This window comes from Neoarius graeffei, chromosome 7 (genome assembly GCF_027579695.1).
Source record: "Neoarius graeffei isolate fNeoGra1 chromosome 7, fNeoGra1.pri, whole genome shotgun sequence".
NCBI classification, from domain to species: domain Eukaryota; kingdom Metazoa; phylum Chordata; class Actinopteri; order Siluriformes; family Ariidae; genus Neoarius; species Neoarius graeffei.
Genome location: NC_083575.1, coordinates 68,387,960 through 68,410,130, shown reverse-complemented (window position 1 = coordinate 68,410,130; position 22,171 = coordinate 68,387,960). Strand labels below are relative to the sequence as shown.

The following is a 22,171-nucleotide window of genomic DNA, read 5'->3' as shown; positions in this document are numbered from 1 at the left end:
GAATTCTCTAAAAATGCACCGACTGCAATGCAGATTTGGACACGGCACAAAAAGTTCAAAGAGGAAGGCTGTCCATGTGCATCTGTGTCTCAGGCGGTGTGCATACTGAAAATTTGTGAAATCATTCATGGAATCCACATACCTTTGAATTTCTCATTCAAATCTTGTGGAATAAATCTTATATTGCTCAACATTTAGCCTGTTCGGTTTCATTTGCCTAGACTTTGTACAACCCCGATTCCAAAAAAGTTGGGACAAAGTACAAATTGTAAATAAAAACGGAGTGCAATAATTTACAAATCTCAAAAACTGATATTGTATTCACAATAGAACATAGACAACATATCAAATGTCGAAAGTGAGACATTTTGAAATTTCATGCCAAATATTGGCTCATTTGAAATTTCATGACAGCAACACATCTCAAAGTTGGGACAGGGGCAATAAGAGGCTGGAAAAGTTAAAGGTACAAAAAAGGAACAGCTGGAGGACCAAATTGCAACTCATTAGGTCAATTGGCAATAGGTCATTAACATGACTGGGTATAAAAAGAGCATCTTGGAGTGGCAGCGGCTCTCAGAAGTAAAGATGGGAAGAGGATCACCAATCCCCCTAATTCTGCACCGACAAATAGTGGAGCAATATCAGAAAGGAGTTCGACAGTGTAAAATTGCACAGAGTTTGAACATATCATCATCTACAGTGCATAATATCAAAAGATTCAGAGAATCTGGAAGAATCTCTGTGCGTAAGGGTCAAGGCCAGAAAACCATACTGGGTGCCCGTGATCTTCGGGCCCTTAGACGGCACTGCATCACATACAGGCATGCTTCTGTATTGGAAATCACAAAATGGGCTCAGGAATATTTCCAGAGAACATTATCTGTGAACACAATTCACCGTGCCATCCGCCGTTGCCAGCTAAAACTCTATAGTTCAAAGAAGAAGCCGTATCTAAACATGATCCAGAAGTGCAGACGTCTTCTCTGGGCCAAGGCTCATTTAAAATGGACTGTGGCAAAGTGGAAAACTGTTCTGTGGTCAGACGAATCAAAATGTGAAGTTCTTTATGGAAATCAGGGACGCCGTGTCATTCGGACTAAAGAGGAGAAGGACGACCCAAGTTGTTATCAGCACTCAGTTCAGAAGCCTGCATCTCTGATGGTATGGGGTTGCATTAGTGCGTGTGGCATGGGCAGCTTACACATCTGGAAAGACACCATCAATGCTGAAAGGTATATCCAGGTTCTAGAGCAACATATGCTCCCATCCAGACGACGTCTCTTTCAGGGAAGACCTTGCATTTTCCAACATGACAATGCCAAACCACATACTGCATCAATTACAGCATCATGGCTGCGTAGAAGAAGGGTCCGGGTACTGAACTGGCCAGCCTGCAGTCCAGATCTTTCACCCATAGAAAACATTTGGCGCATCATAAAACGGAAGGCACGACAAAAAAGACCTAAGACAGTTGAGCAACTAGAATCCTACATTAGACAAGAATGGGTTAACATTCCTATCCCTAAACTTGAGCAACTTGTCTCCTCAGTCCCCAGACGTTTACAGACTGTTGTAAAGAGAAAAGGGGATGTCTCACAGTGGTAAACATGGCCTTGTCCCAACTTTGAGATGTGTTGTTGTCATGAAATTTAAAATCACCTAATTTTTCTCTTTAAATGATACATTTTCTCAGTTTAAACATTTGATATGTCATCTATGTTCTATTCTGAATAAAATATGGAATTTTGAAACTTCCACATCATTGCATTCCGTTTTTATTTACAATTTGTACTTTGTCCCAACTTTTTTGGAATCGGGGTTGTAGTTTCTGGGATATTTACATCTCAAATATCACCACATTTTTTGAAACATCCTGCATATTATTACATGCCTAGTTAATACACAACAACCTGTAGCTTTACCTTGCACTGAAAATGGGAGCCTTCATACTTCATACAGCCAGAGCTTAAAAACACCTCTCCATTTTCGTCTTCTTCAATGATGGCAAAGCACTGGCCATTTGTTCTGTAACATCACCCAAGGCATGTCAACATTAGGACACATTTTCTGCCACCTAGGGCTTTTGGTTCTTTCAAACTGAGCCCAGTGGCAGTCACTCACATGCAGGTGTTGTTCTTGGCGTCCTCTGGACAGTGGCCTGAGCAGTAACAGCTGAGAAAACGTGGCGCATCCTCAGGCTCCACCGTCGAACCCGGAGCTGGTCTTCTGGAGTCCGAGCTGTGTTTACCGCCGGCCCCCTGCAGCACATGGTCCGGGTTCTGACCAGCTGTAGGAACAGCAGCAGAGCACATTTAACTAACCGCAGCAACAACAAGCAGTCAGTAGTTGCCACACTTGACGCAAAACTACCCCGTGTGAGGACACACCAAGCAGTGCTTACACACTTGTGCATCAATCTGCCAGATTAATATTTCTATCCACTAGGGGGCAGGGCAGAGCCAAAATATTTATCTGGTCAGATTTTCCATGTAATAATGTCTGCAATCTCATAGCAGCTATTTTGGCAAATATACACTACCGTTCAAAAGTTTGGGGTCACCCAGACAATTTTGTGTTTTCCATGAAAAGTCACACTTTTATTTACCACCATAAGTTGTAAAATGAATAGAAAATATAGTCAAGGCATTTTTCTGGCCATTTTGAGCATTTAATCGACCCCACAAATGTGATGCTCCAGAAACTCAATCTGCTCAAAGGAAGGTCAGTTTTAGGTGGGGTTTACATTAGACCGTATCAGCGGATCATCAGATTAACGTTTTTAAAACTATTCGCGTGCACACAGCAACGCCAATACACGATTCGCGTGCACACAGCAACGCCAATACACGGATACGCTCGGCTCTGCAGGCATCCTGCGCTCCAAATCACTCCGCCCTGAACAGCGAGTGCCCTCTGGAGGGTGCGCACTCCGGCCCTGCGCAGCTCACAGAGCGCGTGAGTGAAGCGCATGAGCAGTGATTCGGGACAAATAGCAGGAAGTAAAAGTCTGCGCCGTTTTTCAGCAGTCGCGTCACATGACCAATAACTTAATATTATATAGTCAGGCTGTCTGTTGTTGCCCAAATGAGGCTGGGTTCCCTTTTGAGTCTGGTTCCTCTCGAGGTTTCTTCCTCATGTCGTCTGAGGGAGTTTTTCCTTGCCACCGTCGCCACAGGCGTGCTCATTGGGGATAGATTAGGGATAAAATTAGCTCATGTTTTAAGTCGTTCAAATTCTGTAAAGCTGCTTTGCGATAATGTTTATTGTTAAAAGCGCTATACAAATAAACTTGATTTGATTTGATGACCAACGCCAGCGAATCAGGAAGGTGGATGTCACAGTGACGTTGTCCAATGACGACGTCAGCTAGAGCTCAGCACAGCGCATCCTCGTTCCTCAATGTTTACACAGCACCGGATCAGATACGTAATGGATTGAATACGTGGGCCCTGGCGGATTCAAGTTGTTCTGCCTGTGGAGTCGTTTCCCGGCGTTTTAATGTGAACGGACAGTGCATCCGCGACGAAAACAAGACGGATACGGTCTAATGTAAACACCACCTTATAGCTTCTCTAAAGAGCTCAACTGTTTTCAGCTGTGCTAACATGATTGTACAAGGGTTTTCTAATCATCCATTAGCCTTCTGAGGCAATGAGCAAACACATTGTACCATTAGAACACTGGAGTGAGAGTTGCTGGAAATGGGCCTCTATACACCTATGGAGATATTGCACCAAAAACCAGACATTTGCAGCTAGAATAGTCATTTACCACATTAGCAATGTATAGAGTGGATTTCTGATTAGTTTAAAGTGATCTTCATTGAAAAGAACAGTGCTTTTCTTTCAAAAATAAGGACATTTCAAAGTGACCCCAAACTTTTGAACGGTAGTGTATTTAGCATGAAATTCTAGTTCTCACAAGCTCATTCCGCCGCAATCACACACACTGTTCATTTCTGAAGATGTGCACCTCCAGTGTTCTGAAATCCTTTGCTATTTAAAACTGAACGGTAAAAGGTGCAATCAGTGATGCTGAGACAAATTATAAATAAATTGACAATAAAACAAACTCCTTTATATAAGGAATAAAACTTCAGGAAGTGCCTTTATACAAAAAATAAATAAATAAAATCAACAATGGAGTGGAGTCCCAAAGTTGCTCATTTTCCAAATGACAGCAGGTCCTGAAGTGTTTTATTCTTTTTATACCACAGCAAATTGCCAACAATAAAGATCTAATTTATTAATAAACAGGTCTTTTTTTTTTTTTAAATCTAAATATAGTTAAATGTTGCAGAACATCTGCAAACAAGTTATAACCTGATAACAGGAACTAACACCTATAGACCCTTTTCACGTGACGTCACGACAAACGCGGCCGCCATTTTGGACATGAGCTACCAGTAGTCTACCACAGCCAACAACGAGGAACGACAGCGAAGCATCGAAAGGAATATAGCCATCAAAGAAAGTTTTTACTTTCAGCAAGACTTCCATCATGCCATTATATTGTTGTGCACCTGGATGTAGTAACCATCAACACACAAGGCAAGATTTATCATTTTATCGGATCCCGACAGATGCTGACCGACGGAGAAGATGGATGGTCTCTAAAATATTGGCAAAATGATGTTTATTGACATAGCAATCGTGTGTAACGGGAAGCATTTGCATATCCGAAGTGTTGTGTTTACATCCAAGATAAAATAAACCGATATGACAACGACTGCTGCTGCCAGGTTGGGGACACAAACTAGTAGAAAGGAAGTGTGCCAACAGACTTCCTTTGTGGTCGATTCTGCTTTAAGGTAAGATGCATTTAATTATTCGTCTGCTGTGGGTTTGGAATCGGTAGCCTGACCGATTCGTTCATGTTTGTGGTGCCATTTGTTTGTTGACGCGTGTTGAAATGGAAGATTGGTTGTTGACATGATTTCCAGTGATGCTTTGGTGCTGCTGTGGATCAGATGTGTTGAGTAGCCTGACTGTTTTTTTTTTTCTTGCGTGTGGTATCATTGTTGACGCGAGGCTGTTTTTTGAACATGCCAATGCGGACACGATTTCCCCTGATGAGTTATGACTTCAGACGCGATGCGTGTGTGGAGGTGTGGAGTCCGCGTGATATGTGCGCAAGATAGGCTTCTCATGTGTTTGGAGATCCGCGCTCTGAGACAAGCGCAAGCACCCCCCCCAAGGGAAAAAAAGGGACCCCCCGAAAATATCGGCATAGTTCGAACACTGGGTTGGAGAAAGTAATGGCAAATAGTGAGTGCACAAACCATAGAAGGTAAACTGTACACAGCGCCAGGGCAGTGTGATGGTATGTCTACTTTTAGATTGTGTTAGCTTATCAATGAACACACTCGTCACTCGACGAGTTTCACGTCTTTACGACGGATACTTAAATGTGTGTTAGGTATTATTGTTGCAGTCTAAGCAGTCATTGTAGCAGCTAGATGAGCGAGAACCGAAAGGGTCTGTGCCATAAACCGTTATTTCTTCATGTCCAAAATGGCGGTCGCGTTTACGAAGGTCACGCGAGTGAAAAGGGTCTATACAGTTGTTCCCTCAACATCCTCCATTTTTACTCTTGAAGTGAATAAGACAGACTGACAGCCTGTTGAACCCTGAATACTTTCCTGTGATGGGAAACCGATTGTTACAAAGCACCGACACTGAAGACTCCTTCCATAAATGAAATGGTCCTCTTATAGAAAATCATTACCATACAAACAATTACTCATTTATTATACCAACTCTTACAGAAAACTAATCAATAACGTCTAACCAGAATCAAATCAGAGAATTCAGCATGGCTGTGGGATAAACCAAAACAGCACTGAAATACCTGGAACACTATGTTAATCCACTCACTGAATCCAAGACAAACTCATTCTTAATACATTTCTCATTCACAATATCAAATCTCACACGTTTCCTGAAGAGTTATGTTTTACTTGGTTAGATCCGACACCCTTAGAGCACGACAGTGTAATTTATAACTGTGTATCGACCCAATGATGACTTATAGTGGCTGTAATTTCACTACAGAGTAAAGCACGAGTACATGACCTCATCTTCAGTCATATCCATCTCCGTACTAGTGAGCACACACAGGCCCCGTTTACATTATTTCGAATCAGCGGATCATCAGATTAACGTTTTTAAAACGATTCGCGTACACACACAATTTCTGTGCCCGCAACAAAACCGTTCCCCGTGCACACAGCAACGCCAGTACACGGATACGCTAATCACATGACTAATTAGACGGCACGTCACATGATCCCAGTGCATATCGGGCATGCGCAAGTCACTCACCACTTGCAAGCACATAAAGTGAGAGAGATTGAGTGAGCGAGAGTGTGTGACAGAGGAGAGAGAAAGAAAGAGAGCAAGCGAGTGAGCATAAGAATCAAAATTTGAAGTTCTTTATGGAAATCAGGGACGCCGTGTCATTGGGACTAAAGAGGAGAAGGTTTTTCAGCAGTCGCGTCACATGACCAACGCGGCATGACCAACGCCAGCGAATCAGGAAGGTGGATGTCACAGTGACGTTGTCCAATGACGACATCAGCTAGAGCTCAGCACTGCGTTTCCTCGTTCCTCAATGTTTACACAGCACCGGATCAGATACGTACTGGGTTGAATACGTGGGCCCTGGCGGATTCAAACTGTTCCGCCTGTGGAGTCGTTTCCCGGCGTTTTAATGTGCACGGACAGTGCATCTGCAACGACAACGATACGGTCTAATGTACGTAAACACCACTACAGTCCTGTTCTGCTGAGCTAAACCTCACCTCCTGCTCCGTTAGCCTTCGTGCTACTCCCCCCACCCCTTTTGAGATGGCAGTCTGACACAAGAACTGCGTGTGCGTGTAAGACTTGCAGGCACTTCCTCTGGAGCATGACTTCACTCTCGTCTTTCCAGTCCAGACATGTCAGTAAGACAGCAAATCACTCCCTAAACAGCTCTACGAAGAGCTCGGAGGCATAGCAACACGGCGCTGTGCTCCTCCAGTAAACTGCTCAGATCTCATTACTAGCCTGTCTGCTTTGGTTCTCCCCCCCCCCCGGTTTCTCCATCCATGTGTTGCTGCTGCTGATCTGGAATTCTGGTTGAATTCTACTCATGGAGCTAATTTTATTAGGGCTCAGTGATTAAATTGAGACTGAGGGAGATAAAAAGGGCCTCTGTTGTGCTTCAGCTCATTTTATAACTTTGCTTGCTGTGCACGCACACATAAAACACAATGCGATGGACAGAGCTCAAAGGCAGGGCAATAAAAAGGGCCATGGTTTTGTAGACACCTTGTGCAAGAAGCCTAACTAATCATTACCTAATGCAAATCCTCCAGCACGAGTGAACCTGCAGTCGGAAACGCAAGGCTGCTTTATTCATACAACACATTTCACACGCAAAGGTCATTCAAAAGGGCTTTTAGAAATAGGACATTAAAAAAAAAGACAAAATCGATGTATAAATAATTAAAAAGTAGTGCAAAGTGGAGCCAGAAAGTGTCAGGCAGGTAAATAGATTTTAATAAACAATTTTGGGGTTTTTTCCCCCTCTTTTCTTTTTAGGATATGAAGATGGCCAAACTTGGGGTACATCAGAGATCCTTTGGCTGCAGCTTTGGGGAGCACAGAAATGCTAGCCTAGGCCCGCCCATCCTAAGCGTGACGCAACACGAGGGCCTGTTGCGAGCTTAGTCTGGCCAGGCAAGCTATCTCCAGCTCTTCCGAGCTCCCGAAAAATCGGGAGCCAATCAACTTTGAGCATCTCCAACGGCCCTGGGTAGAGGCGTGTTCAAGGCAGTGACGTAGTAGAACTGCGACCGGAAGCCATAGATTGTTTACAGAATCTATGCCGGAAGTGCTTCATTCACGCTTCTGCATCTATCACGCATAGATGCTGTATTGAAAGCATTCAACGGGAAGTTCTCATTGAAAACGGAGCAAAGAGCAGCCCTGGAGGTATTTATTGAAAGGAAGGACGTTTTCGCCTTGCTCCCGACCGGCTTCGGTAAGAGTTTAATCTACCAGTTAGCCCCGTCGCGTCGCATACATCAGAGGAAAGAGTGATGTGATTGGTTTAAGCTTCGTCACAGCCTTTTCTGGCTTCGACCAGTAGCAAACTGAGGCATTTCAAGGAGGCGGGTCAACCACGGGCTCTGGGAAACGGTTGGGCTTAATATCTTGGCCAGACCAATAGCTCGGAGAGCTTTGTCGTGTTAGCCAGACTACAGAAATGCTGCCTTGCTGTTCTTAAGGGGGTGTTCACACGGCACATATTTGCATCGATGCTGCACCGATGTATTTTGTTGCGATATATCTTACACCGGTGTAAATTTTGTGGAGCGTTCACACGTCACAAACCTGCTTACTAGAGAGAAGCGTGCTAGCACCGGTGCAGCCCCACTTGTGTTCACACGGCAGTTTTTGCGACTGTGCTATACGATAGTAATAATGCGGAAATTAAATATGCGCATGCGTGAAAGTGTACTTCCTTTTCCCGGTTGTCATGGCATCACCAAGCGCCGGGAAAACAACGTGGATGAAGACACCAGTGTTGCCAGATACTGCTGACGTTTTCCAGCCCAAAATATGTTCAAATCCGCCAAAATGCACTTAAAACCGCCCAATCTGGCAACACTGGAAGACACGCAGTTCTGTTGTTGTTGATATTCGCCATTTTGGAAGCGCAAAATACCAGGATGCAAATTATGCAATGCCTGTATGTAATCAATTCTCCTCACGTGTAGTGAGTCTACCCCTGTAGCGTTCAGACGTCCCATTTTATATCGGTGCTGCCCCGCAAACTAGCATTTACACCGGAGTAAATTTCTTAAACCACCTCCCGAGCAGGGTTAGATTTGCACCGGTTTAAGCAGCGTTCAGGGGCTACACCGCTATAACTTTGTACCGTGTGAACGCTCTACCGGGGCAGCCCCGGTGCTACAGCGGAGTAAAAGTTGCCGTGTGAACACCTCTTTAGTCTCAAGTAAAAACACTGATTAAGTTGTTTATCAGCCAGAATCGATAGCCTAAAATAAAAGTGAACATCGCTACCATTTCACGTTAAGGACGGTAATAAAGGGTGTAACATCATCTGTATGGTGATAATGTAAAATGTGCTTCAACAATGATCATTTTATTACTACACCGAAACCCAGTTATAATTAACTCCTTGGGGGAATATCCAAATAGTTTGTCATACCAAGAAGTCATCTGAATCATGAATCTCTCCTTCCGAGTCACTATCACAGTTCATTGACCGAGTTAAAGGATCACGAACGGAGGTGATTATTTCTTCATCTGTTATGGAAATGACGGAGGTTACTGATGAATAACTGTCAAAGTCCACCCACTGACTCGCTCCGCTTTCTAAACCCTCACCATTCAGTTCATTCATGTGTTATAAACGACAATGATTTGTGTCATGCCTCTGGGCTCGGCAGGGAGTATTTATTTAAAAAAAAAAAACTGGTATGCTTTAATTAGGTGTGAGGTTTAGCGGTATCAGCAGTCATTTCGTCCTTTTATCAAGCCTTTGATCACTGTTCGATAATAGTGATCAACACCTAAGCGAGGTTCATTAAGCCTTTGTTTTATGGCATCAACACATTGTTAACTTGACTGCGGACTTGATTACCTATTGTTTGTCTCTGGTGGGAAGAAGAGTGCATGGCTTAGTGTGTCATAAGCAGGCGAATAACGGATGCAATTGCAAGAAGAGTATTTATGAACAGGCAGGCAAACAGTTCAAAAACGTAAGACAAAGGCAGGGTCGTGACACGAGTGATGGTCGAGTGAGGCACAGATAGAATGGCTGAGGTAAAGACAAAAGGCAGAGTCCAAATACATAAAACAAAAGTCAATACACAGATACACAGGCTTGGGTAGCGTGAGACAGTAAGTACAGCACGTATACTTCGCCAAGTTTGTATGTTTAGAGAGAGCGCTCATAAGCGTGCGCTGTGATTGCGCTCTAATCTGGAACAGGTGCATAGTAATTAGTCCTAATGGTGCTGCATGCACCGACGGTCAATGTGCATGGATGTAACAGTGATGTTTATTTTGAAGACGCCGACTCATTGGTCATTAAAAGGTGAGGGACATGAGCTTATGCGAAAGTTCGTAATAAATGAGTTTGTTATAGTGCTGTTGCAGTGCATCATTGTTTAGACATTAGTCAGTTTTCATGAGAGTGCTATCGTATTAATCGATGTAACAGTGCGTACACATTAAAACATTTACGTTCTCCTCTCTAGCTGGTGTGTGGTGTATCTGGAAAATTAGCTGAAGATCATTAGTACATTAATAAGAGAGTGAAAAATCAAAAATGGTGCTATGAGCCATAAGAAACGTTTATATTAATGAAAAGGTTTATGCTATGAATCTTTTTATACACACCCCTACGATCAGCTTAAAGCCAGGACGCCCTGTGCCCAGTCCAGACGAGTTAATGTGAAATGCAAGGATGTGGGCGGGGCTTCAAATTGTGCCTATTAATATCAGTGAGTTCAGAACTACTATGCAAGTCATTCCAGATTCCTTCAATTAGCTCGTCTCCCGTAATACCAGGCCAAAAAGAAGGTTCTTCTGGCGTACTGTTTGAGTGACAACTTGCACAAATGTATTCCAGTGTTCAGTTGTGGAGCTCCTACTCATATCATCTCTAGCCACTTCATCCTTCTACAGGGTCGCAGGCAAGCTGGAGCCTATCCCAGCTGACTACAGGCGAAAGGCGGGGTACACCCTGGACAAGTCGCCAGGTCATCACAGGGCTGACACATAGGTGGTGTTTACATTAGACCGTATCCGTCTCGTTTTCGTCGCGGATGCACTGTCCGCGCACATTAAAACGCCGGGAAACGACTCCACAGGCGGAACAACTTGAATCCGCCAGGGCCCACGTATTCAATCCATTACGTATCTGATCCGGTGCTGCGTAAACATTGAGGAACGAGGAAACGCTGTGCTGAGCTCTAGCTGACGTCGTCATTGGACAACGTCACTGTGACATCCACCTTCCTGATTCGCTGGCGTTGGGATCACACACACAGCGGCTCAGTCCCGAATCACTGCTCGTGCGCTTCACTCGCGCGCTCTGTGAGCTGCGCAGGGCCGGAGTGCGCACCCTCCAGAGGGCACTCGCTGTTCAGGGCGGAGTGATTTGGAGCGCAGGAGGAAGCGCTGAGCCGCACTGAGGTTTATTTACACATTTCAACTTATTTACCTCCTTCAGGCGCTTAAACTCAGTGAGAACATGAACATCACAGCCAGGTGAGTTTATCTGCTGGAGAAGGTGTTCGCTTGCCATCCTTCCACTTGCAAGTGGTGAGTGACTTGCGCATGCCCGATATGCACTGGGATCATGTGACGTGCCGTCTAATTAGTCATGTGATTAGCGTATCCGTGTATTGGCGTTGCTGTGTGCACGCGAATCGTGTATTGGCGTTGCTGTGTGCACGCGAATCGTTTTAAAAACGTTAATCTGATGATCTGCTGATACGGTCTAATGTAAACACCACCATAGACACAGACAACCATTCACACTCACATTCACACCTACGGTCAATTTAGAGTCACCAGTTAACCTAACCTGCATGTCTTTGGACTGTGGGGGAAACCGGAGCACCCGGAGGAAACCCACGCGGACACGGGGAGAACATGCAAACTCCACACAGAAAGGCCCTCGCCGGCCACGGGCCTCGAACCCGGACCTTCTTGCTGTGAGGCGACAGCGCTAACCACTACGCCACCGTGCCGCCGGAGCTCCTACTCAAAATGCATTTATAAAAGGTCATCAGGTTTGATAAAGTATGTCACTGACAGTGTGAAAATGTATCGTGACGATTAAATCCTATCACACAAGCCAATAAATAAAAATAATTAAATACACCCACATCCCAAAACACCACAACTGGATTAAAACTACTTTTTGATTAGCTGGTGTGAGAAGAATGCTTTACTCGGCCTAATAGACCCTGACTAGTTATTTTACTAATTATTACAACAAGGGACCCAAAAAAAAAAAAAAAAAAAAAAAAGGATATGGTCCATCACGTTGTCCTGAGCCGTTTATATGCACCGAGATCACTTGGTCTAACCATGAACCTGCAACGTACAGCATTTGAAGTGCACTACATTTGCACAAGTAGAGCTAGTGTGTCTAGACTTTACATAAGCACTCAGGGAAAGTAAATTAGGTTACTTCTGTAATCAAACAAGCCAATAACCCTTACAAAAGAGGTGGACTGGTCTTGAAGCCAGGCCCAGGCAATCCCTCCTCCTGATCATGACGACTCATTAGTTCGGACTCCAGCACTGAAGCTGAGCGGAAAGTTCAAGTCAGGAACAATCTGGACAAGGATCAAATGAGCCAAGATTCAAATAAAAACCAGAAAGGCCTCCAAGTTTCCCCTCACTAGTGCAAACTCCAACTCACTATGTGACGACCCCTAAAGCATCCCGAAACAAAAAGCCTCCAGAGCATCCTCTTAAATCACTGCATCCTACTGACATCTCCTGAATACTGGGCGTCTTTCTTCTCTCTCTTAGTACCTGCTATTCCCATAAAGCTAATTTGAATCTGAATATAGACTAAACGAGCACTGATTTAAATATCAAGGGCAGCTCTGAATGTGGCTGTCAGCGTTTGGATGGCTGCAGTTTAGAAAGGCCAGCATCTCTTTACAGCAAAAAGCCAATGGAGCTTTTCAAGCTGACACCAATGAAGACATTTTACTTGGGCCAAGTGGCTGTTCTGTGACTGGCTAGAAGTCATGATGGATGGAGCCAGGAAATGTCTGAGCTCACTGCCTCCCACCCCACACACACGGGCTTCATTCGGCTGCAGTCATGGTGGAGTCTGAGGTCTGGCACGACACACTCCCCTCCCCATAACGAGCCTCTTCATTTACTACTACCCCCCCCACACACACACACACTCCTTAGAGTGCATATCAGGGGTAAATTCACGAGCGAGATCAATGTAATTCTCCTATTTTATATTAAACTTTGGTCAAATATCTGTAACATTCTGCATTCTCTGCAATTTTTTTTACCTTGCGCAATACCAGAAAAATTCAGTTGAAATCAAGCCATTTGAGGTGAATTGGGCCGCCTCTGAAAAAACCTGCCGTTTGGATTTCTTGGCGTCACGTGCGAGACCCTTCCTTCTGAATCCTACGTCAGCGCTGGTTTGTTTATGAGAAAACGACCTGGTGGTTTTCTGCAAATTTCTTCAATATCACCACGTAATTATTAAAATGGTTAACAGATGCATCATAGGAGGGTGTAGCAACACCAATCTTGATGGGATTAGTACTCATCGCTTCCCAAAAGACCGGACAATGAGAGAGAAATGGGAGCGCTTTGTGCGAGGCACCCAGAAGCCGAGGACCAAAGCAGAGCCAAGAAAAAGACCAAGAAAATCAGCGATTCACAAGTCGACTGTTGCCAGGGTAAGAAATAAGAGACTATACTCTAAATTAGGTGTTCCTGTGTTTGTGTGGTACACGGATAACGTTATTTATTGACACGCACAACACGAAAGCGCTGGGCGATAATACACTTCACATGTATCAAGGGATATGCATGTCAGGGCTTGAGATCTTGGGGCCTGTCAAACACATTAATGTATATACAACCCTGCTTAGCAGATTCCATGTGTGTAGCTTATGAAATCTTTCTCCTACAGTAGCCAGTACTCTTCTAAATGAAGAAATATATAAATACATAATAGTAATTAGAAAAAATATGATTTATGTAACAATAGATAGATAAGCATTGATACATGAATCCATGGGTTTAGAAGCTCAGGAGACAATTCCAGATTTCAATGCAAAATCGCTAGCTGCTAAACTTGGTCTACACAGACACTGCACTGAACCCGTGCAAGCTCTCGCAGCCTGCTGGCGCTTCCGCACGTGACGTCACGAATCTGGCGCCAGACTCTCTTGGGATTTTTCCCCAGACACGTTTTGTTATTTTTTTCTGCTGTAGACAGATGGCCTTGTGCAAAATTACCCTTCTGGATGAGTGTGTAAAGGGACATACTTTCATATTTAAAAAAACAAAAAAAACCCAAAAAAACCACACGAAATTGGTCCAGGATATGCACTTTAAAGTAACACGTGACACGAGGAAAAACAGCATTTGACTGCTTGAAAACCAGAGCTCTCAATATGGGTTTCATGAAGCAAAGCCAGGGGGTGGCGATATTTAAAAAATATGTTACAGTGGAGAAAAATCACAGCCCGCTATGATAAAAGTAGTAATGTATTTAACAGTTATTCCACGAAATCGAGTCATACGTGAGCCGATGAGGCGCAAAGCACCAAGTTAGCTATAAGCCATGTACAATAGGATTGACTGGAATAACTTTTACTCTATCCACATTCACTGGATTTTGAGAAACAGAGCATTTTTTGCAAATTCAATAAATAAACTTTATACAAAACATCCAACAAAATTTCTGCTTAGAATGTAAAACAAACCAGCAAAATAACAGCGATGTGAAAATGCTATAAGAATTATTGAAAAAGATGTATTCCTACCATCAAATACTTCCATTCCATATTTTGTTGCGCTTTTTTTTTTGGGGGGGGGGGGGGGGGGTGTCAAGTGGAGTTTTTATTTCGTCCTCTGTTGGTTCAGCAACACACACTGCCATTTTGTTTTTCTTTACTTATGGTATATGAGCTGATATCTTGGTAGTAGAGTAGCCAGTCAGAGTGCGTGATTGCTCATATTCCAGTGAATGTGGAGAGAATAATAGCTTATTCTATTTATTATTGTGTTCTTGAAGTTATTAGCCTGTTTGGTTACTTAAGTTGAATGGGTTTAATCCAAACTTCAATAACTGCCCCAAAAAATTCAACTTCTACCTAATGTCAACGTGAATATCAATGACGCGTAGCCCGACGTGGTCATATCCAAATACCTCACGGCTCGTTCACATGTAAAAATCAGGGTTCTCCACTTTTCAAAAATAAAAAAGGTGGTGGCAGGGGTTTGGGAACCGCCTCGGCCCCCAACGGGGTCCAGGGGCAAAGCCCTGGTGGGGGGCCACCTTGAAGCTGATGGACTTTGGGCTTTGACAGTGAAACTGGCCAATAAATGGATAGGAAGTGCTAAATCATTTTACAAAAAATTAACACACTTGCTGTAAATATCATCTGACAACAGCCAAAGACAGAACTTTTAATACAAGAGGTTTTATTGGGTCCGGTTTCTCAAAGTAGCAGCAGAAATTTAACACAAACTAAATTATAATAATAAAAGTTCAAGTAATTATTACAACTCAAAAAAAAAAACAACTTTGTCTCCAAAACAGAATACTGTATTGCACTATATTTGCACCGCCTGATTACATGCACATTACAGGACTACGACATAACAGACCGTGTTCATGACCCAACTAATCCGCCTCCCTTCAGAGGGCTAGATATACATAGTTTGCACATGACATCACAGAGTCGGGGATTCCCTAGTGGCGGCCATCTTGCGGGTCAAGCTTACCGTACGGGTGACTGAGCACACATTGTAACGCGCGAGTACAAAGTCTTCAAAAGAACCCAAGCAGGCTATTTAAAGCTAGCAATGGTGCACAACTGTTGTATTCACGGCTGCCGTAATAGGTCAGATGATGAAGTCAAGCGGAGCTTTTATGGAATCCCCACTGTACGGGAGCACGAAGGCGAGCAAACAAAGAAACTCAGCATACAAAGGAGAAATCTATGGCTTGCGAGAATCAACCGCAAGGATTATCAGCCTTCCAAACACAGCAAAGTCTGCTCCGATCATTTTATAAGTGGTAAGTTGTTTAAATAAACAATCAATTGTGTTTAAGTTTGTTTTTGGAAACCAAAACATCATGTGAACAATCTCTGGAGAATGCCTAACTGGAACCGCTGAGTGTATGTTTACATTGTAATGTACACTTAATATCGCTCGTTTGTCACGTTTCTATTTGACACTTGTCACTTCACTCACACAAGGGTCATTTTTGAAAAACATTTTAGGTCTGTTCTGTATGCAGGGATGCAAACAGCGCGCCTTCTGGCGGATGCCGCCTTTTTCACGGCTGAATTGCGCAGATCCGATTTTTTTTGGGGGGGGGGGGGGCGTTGAAGTGTCTGATTATAATTTCAAAGTAAATTCTGTGTTAAAAATACTAAATAAGCAAATCCGTTACAGTCCATGAAACATAGGAAGTATAAGGATGAGGAAAAAACAACAACAACAATGAATCGGAAAGCTGCGCACATTTGCACAGCTTCGCGCAAATGTGCACAGCTTTCCGATGCAAAGTAATATTGCACAGTATTCATAATAGTCTTAAATCAACTCGATGTTATACACACACTTGTATGCAGTGTTGAGAGCTCTAAAATTCCAATGTTTACATACCTTGGCTGTAATTAGGACACGACTGTCACTTGTTTTATATGGTGGACTTCAGGGACCCAGCCACAGACAAAATAATTGTATGACTCCAGCGACTTGTATGCTTTGAGGTCGTCAAGTGTGTAGGCACTTTTACTATTCACGAAATAGTTCACAATATCAGGGTACAATACAGATGGCAGCCCTGCATAGTCACTTGAAAATGCATCTTTGTCCACTTCGTAGGGGTCAATTCCCCCAATCAAGGCCAGTTTGGCTGCATACCGTTGTCGTGAGATGTTGTCCAATGTATCTATATACTTCCGTTTGCTTGATTTTGCCGACATTGATCTTTATTTTAGAAAACTGACTATATAACTTCATACATTCATCCGAGATAACGTAGCCGGTAATGGCGATGGTCCTTTGTTTGCCCCACAATATGGCGGCTGGAGGGCGTTCCACGGAATGCCGTGACGTCAGTGAAAACTATCTACAGTGGCCTGTCCCCACCCACTGGAAGACACCAATTACTTTATATTAGCAACATCGCATAAACCATACATTTACAGAACAATTTCAGGTCTAAGTGCATGCCAACCATCTCTATAATTCAAACAAAATACCCAATTACAATAAATGCATCCTTTTTTTTTTTTTACACAATACACATAATTAAATGTTAATTGGGTGAAACCACTGCAATCCATGCACGAGCTGGTGAGCGTGACCAAGACTGGCACTACAAAGCCACCCCGGCCTCCGTAGTTCGGGTCCTTTGACCCAGGAACCCGGAAGTCCTGCAGTAAACAAACAGTGAAGCAACGGGAAAATGCAGCTCTCGCCTACACAATCACAGATACGTAAAACAAAAGACCTGAACTTAACTAGTGTGCGCGCACGCGCTGTTATACGATTACTGTAACTGTGTACGGTCAGAAGAGACAATAAGCGTAACCGTTGCACAATAACGCTACAAACACCCGCAAAGTTATTTAGCTGCTGGCTAGCTGCAGCTTCCAGCGTTACCATGCGTCAGTATAGTGTAATGTGGTGCGGTGTAGTGTAACGCAGTGATGACCTCAACCTGCAGAGCTCAGTGTCAAATCTGTATGCAGCCGGCCGGATGGTTTTCTATTGCAATCGCGTGGCCACTTCAGGTAGCCCCGTATGCATTCGTTTAATGGTCTTCTGCATGTTAAATAGTCATAAAATAATAATAATAATAATAATAATAATAATAAAGCGAATACTTTACGATTTATTTGGTGTATACTGATCAAGGTTTTTTTTTTTTTTGGCCAAGGGAAGGATGGCGGTGCGCCACTTTAAAAGCGCCCGTGGAGAACACTGAAAATACATCCAACGTTGTCAAAGTGAATAAACAATGAACACAGCTATTGTTAGTCCTCACAGCTGTTGATAAGCTCACTACCTTTAGCAATATATCTGCCTCACCTTGTGGAAGACTCCGGTCATGCACAATAAGCGCATGGGCAGAGGGCACACAGGTAGGCCGGATGATCTGACTGGACAGGCTTTTTTACAATGCTTCAAAAATAAACTCACCGACCCTACCTTTAAATAATAAACCAAAAATGTCTGGATAGTTGGTTTAGGTTTATAGCCAAAAGTATGTGGACACCTGATTACTGAACATCCCATTCCAAATCTTCCCATATACTTCATCATGTATTTGTTGTTTATACCACATGCTGTAACGTGTTCACCCGTGTGCGCTCCACATTTTCTCAATGGCTATATTTTTGTGGATATCGCACAAATACGTTTCAGACCGACATGTGTTCATACTCCCAGTTATACCCAACATTTCAGGCATTCGGTACTTCAAGTAATATTACGAAAAATGGTTGTTATATTTTGAGAGATTTTATCATCAGTCACAGAAAACGTTTCATCTGGAAAACATCCCACAAACCTGATGCGGCTTTTGTCCAATTTTACTTTGACTACAACAAGCTACAATGTTGTAGCCTGGGCCCGCCCATCCTAAGCGTGATGCAACACGAGGGCCTGTTGTGAGCTTATGGCCCTTTTCCACTACCCTTTTTCAGCTCACTTCAGCCCGACACGGCTCGCGTTTCGACTACCTCAGAGCAGCACGACTCAGCTCGCTTCAGCCCTGCTTAGCACCCAAAACTCGCACGGTTTTGGAGTGGGGCTGAAGCGAGCCAAACCGAGCCGAGTGGGGCTAGGGGCGTGAGGAGAGACTCCCCTGTGCACTGATTGATGGGGAGGAGTGTCCTCACATGCCCACACGCCCCGCGAGCACGCTGGGGTCTGTAAACGCCGTAAACCCGGAAGAAGGAGAATTACGAGAATTTCTGAAGCCTTATGCGCCTCGCCTCATCTATACGCTCTTGCCAGTATCTGTTGGCGTTGTCGGTGACAACAAGCCACAGCACCAAGACCAGCAACACTAACGACTCCATGTCCTCCATGTTTATTGTTTACTATCCGGGTTGTGAGACTACCGCTTAAAAGGTCACTGATGTCACTGTTTGCGCCGCCTAACGACATCACGTGACGTCCACCCACTTTTGCTAACTCCACCCAACGTGTCCACCCACTTCCAGCCAGCACGGTTCAGCGCGGTTGTAGTCGAAATGCAACTCCAACAGCCCCGCTCAGCTCGACTCAGCCCAACTCAGCACAGCACGGCTCAGCCCGACTCAGCCGCGTTGGTAGTGGAAAAGCGGCATTAGTCTGGCCAGGCAAGCTATCTCCAGCTCTTCCAAGCTCTGGAAAAATCGGGAGCCAATCAACTTTAAGCATCTCCAACGGCCCTGGGTAGAGGCGTGTTCAAGGCAGTGACGTAGTAGAACTGTGACCGGAAGCCATAGATTGTTTACAGAATCATGCTGTACTGAAAGCATTCAACAGGAAGTTCTCATTGAAAACGGAGCAAAGAGCAGCCCTGGAGGTATTTATTGAAAGGAAGGACGTTTTCGCCTTGCTCCCGACCGGCTTCGGTAAGAGTTTAATCTACCAGTTAGCCCCACTAGTAGCCAAATCAATGGGGCTCAGCGAGAATCCTATCGTCGCGTCACATACGTCAGAGGAAAGAGTGATGTGATTGGTTTAAGCTTCGTCACAGCCTTTTCTGGCTTCGACCAGTAGCAAACAGGCATTTCAGGGAGGCGGGTCAACCACGGGCTCTGGGAAACGGTTGGGCTTAATATCTTGGCCAGACCAATAGCTCGGAGAGCTTTGAAGTCGCGTTAGCCAGACTAACAATGTTGTAGCTTAAACAGATCACAAACTAACGTCTCAAATCATTTTGGTTGTGATGCGATTAAAAAAAAAAAAAAAAAAATGTAATGTATTCTGTGCTCTTTTACCATTCATCACCAGTGTGCTCAAACAGCAAAAATGACCTGTTCGGTGTTGCCAGATTCAATAAGAATCCTGAACTCGACTTTTTTTCATCTTTTAAAATGGGGGGAAGGAGGCCGATGTCTAGTAATTTTATTTGTCATGGTTACATTTTGTGACGGGTTTTAAACCATGATTTGTGCTGAAAACAGTAGTCAAACCACTAACCCCTGAAACAATGCATTTCCCAACACTAAACATTCCGATATTTTATAGCAGTGACTGCAGACTTTCATTTCCATTCAAACATCTTTAATACTGCATCTGCATTTTATGCTATTTGTGAGGTTTTTTTTTTTAAATACACCAAGATGGTCATATAGTGAGGCGTTTTATCTAAGAAAAACAACAAAAGTATAAATGTTTTACATACTACACACTCACTGCAGATCAGAGCTGAAAGATATGGGATGTTAATGTCAAGTGTTCTTCAGTGAATAAGAGAAATAAATAAAATGTTCAAAAGTTAAGAACACGTATGATATTTTAAGCGCGTTAGATTGTTCTTTAGCCGATCAAACGGGGAAAAGCGAGTGTTTGGGAGATATTCATTCAGAAATATTCAGCATAACAAGCCTGAGAAAATCTTAATATTTGATATCGTTGTAAATCCAGCAATGTCTATAGTTGATATCTGTTTCCGAATAAGAAAAACATTGGACAGGTTACATGCTTACAAGGGGGGGGGGGGGGGGGGGGGGTTTGGAAGTAGTAGTAGAGATGAAAGTGGAGCAAAGGAAAAAACCCTGGGGGGGGGGGGGGGGGGGCACCGTCCCCCGAAAATATTTTAACAACACGCAAAACCCTGCATTCTAGTGCATTTTAGTACTTATTTTCACTAAGTTATAACTTTTAAGCCTTTTTATTTCATGTACATTAATGATTAACAGGTCAAAAATATCAAATTTAATTCCCCGAGTTAATGAGTAATTTTCAGGAGTGCGTTTAGAAAACGCGGTGATTTTCCTGCTACACAGTTCATTACTTTGAAAAAAATCAGACAGTTGAAGGGAAACTCAGCAAAATCCCAAACCAGTACTGTTAAAAAGTAAAGGTCTGTTAGAGTTTCTAAGCCCATGTTTACATTAGACCGTATCAGCGGATCATCAGATTAACGTTTTTAAAACGATTAGCGTGCACACAGCAACACCAATACACGGATACGCTCGGCTCCGCAGGCATCCTGCGCTCCAAATCACTCCGCCCTGAACAGCGAGTGCCCTCTGGAGGGTGCGCACTCCGGCCCTGCGCAGCTCACAGAGCGCACGAGTGAAGCGCACTAGCAGTGATTCGGGACTGAGCCGCTGTGTGTGAGATCCCAGCGCATATCACTTACCACTTGCAAGTGGAAGGATGGCAAGCCTAAAGACAATCATAACTACACAATGGGCAGTATTTGCATCAGTATTTGCAGTATTTTCATACTTTTATACTCTTTAATGAAAGGTGATACAAGGCGGAAGTCCGCGCCGTTTTTCAGCAGTCGCGTCACATGACCAACACCAGCGAATCAGGAAGGTGGATGTCACAGTGACGTTGTCCAATGAGACGCCAGCTAGAGCTCAGCACAGCGTATCCGCGTATTCTCAATGTTTACACAGCACCGGAGCTGACACGATCTGGATTGAATACGTGGACGCTGGCGGATTCCCGTTTCCCAGCGTTTCCAGGCGGTTTAATGTAAACGGACAGTGCATCCGGGAAGAAAACGAGACAGATACGGTCTAATGTAAACGTAGCCTAAAGCTTTCAGGTTCCAATGTTGGGGACATTGAGCCTCGTTTATCAATCTTTTAGTAGAGTTGTGCGTTTGCAGAAGCTAAAGTGAACTAAACATTTCCAATTCATATTTATGCGAGTTGAAGCCAATTGTTTTACATTAGTTCGTATTGTCTGTAAATTTAAACACACCAATGAAAACCAAATTTCTCATGTAAATCAGGGCCGTAGCTGGGATTTTTCAGGGTGTGTGTGTCTCTCACACTGACTGGCAGCCTGAGTGCATTATGTAACAAAAAATAATTACCATTGCTAGTTTTAGGCAGCTTAGAAACCGGCGCTTCCATTATTGCTGTTTCTTCCATGTTTTCTTGATGTTGTGTTCTAGAAACGGCACTAAAACTTCGCTTCAAAGCCACAAAATGCAACTTTTATTTTTATATATATAATTGCTTACCTCTCTTCACGTCAAAAGAAGGAGGAAAGTTTTGCTTGTTTTGACATGGCGAATTATTAACAAGAGAAAATACTCGTAATTCGCAACTAAAAAGACTGCAGCTACACTGGCAGCTTGAACATGCTTTCTAGTGCGATTGTGTTGTGCTTGCACAGAACCATGTCAGTCCTGCACGCCTTAGCAAGTGCACCTGAAG

The 22,171-nt window shown here is 43.7% G+C and overlaps 1 protein-coding gene across 1 annotated transcript in view; it reads right to left on the bottom strand.

The window, feature by feature from the left end:
- Positions 1–22,171, bottom strand: part of bmpr1aa (bone morphogenetic protein receptor, type IAa) — a 146,823-nt gene that overhangs the window by 15,421 nt on the left and 109,231 nt on the right. Inside the window, exons 4-5 of the mRNA XM_060926295.1 lie at positions 2,125–2,290; positions 1,926–2,028 (exon numbers count right to left, since the gene is read on the bottom strand). Coding sequence (XP_060782278.1) covers positions 1,926–2,028; positions 2,125–2,290 — 269 coding nt within the window. The remainder of the gene's footprint in view (positions 1–1,925; positions 2,029–2,124; positions 2,291–22,171) is intronic.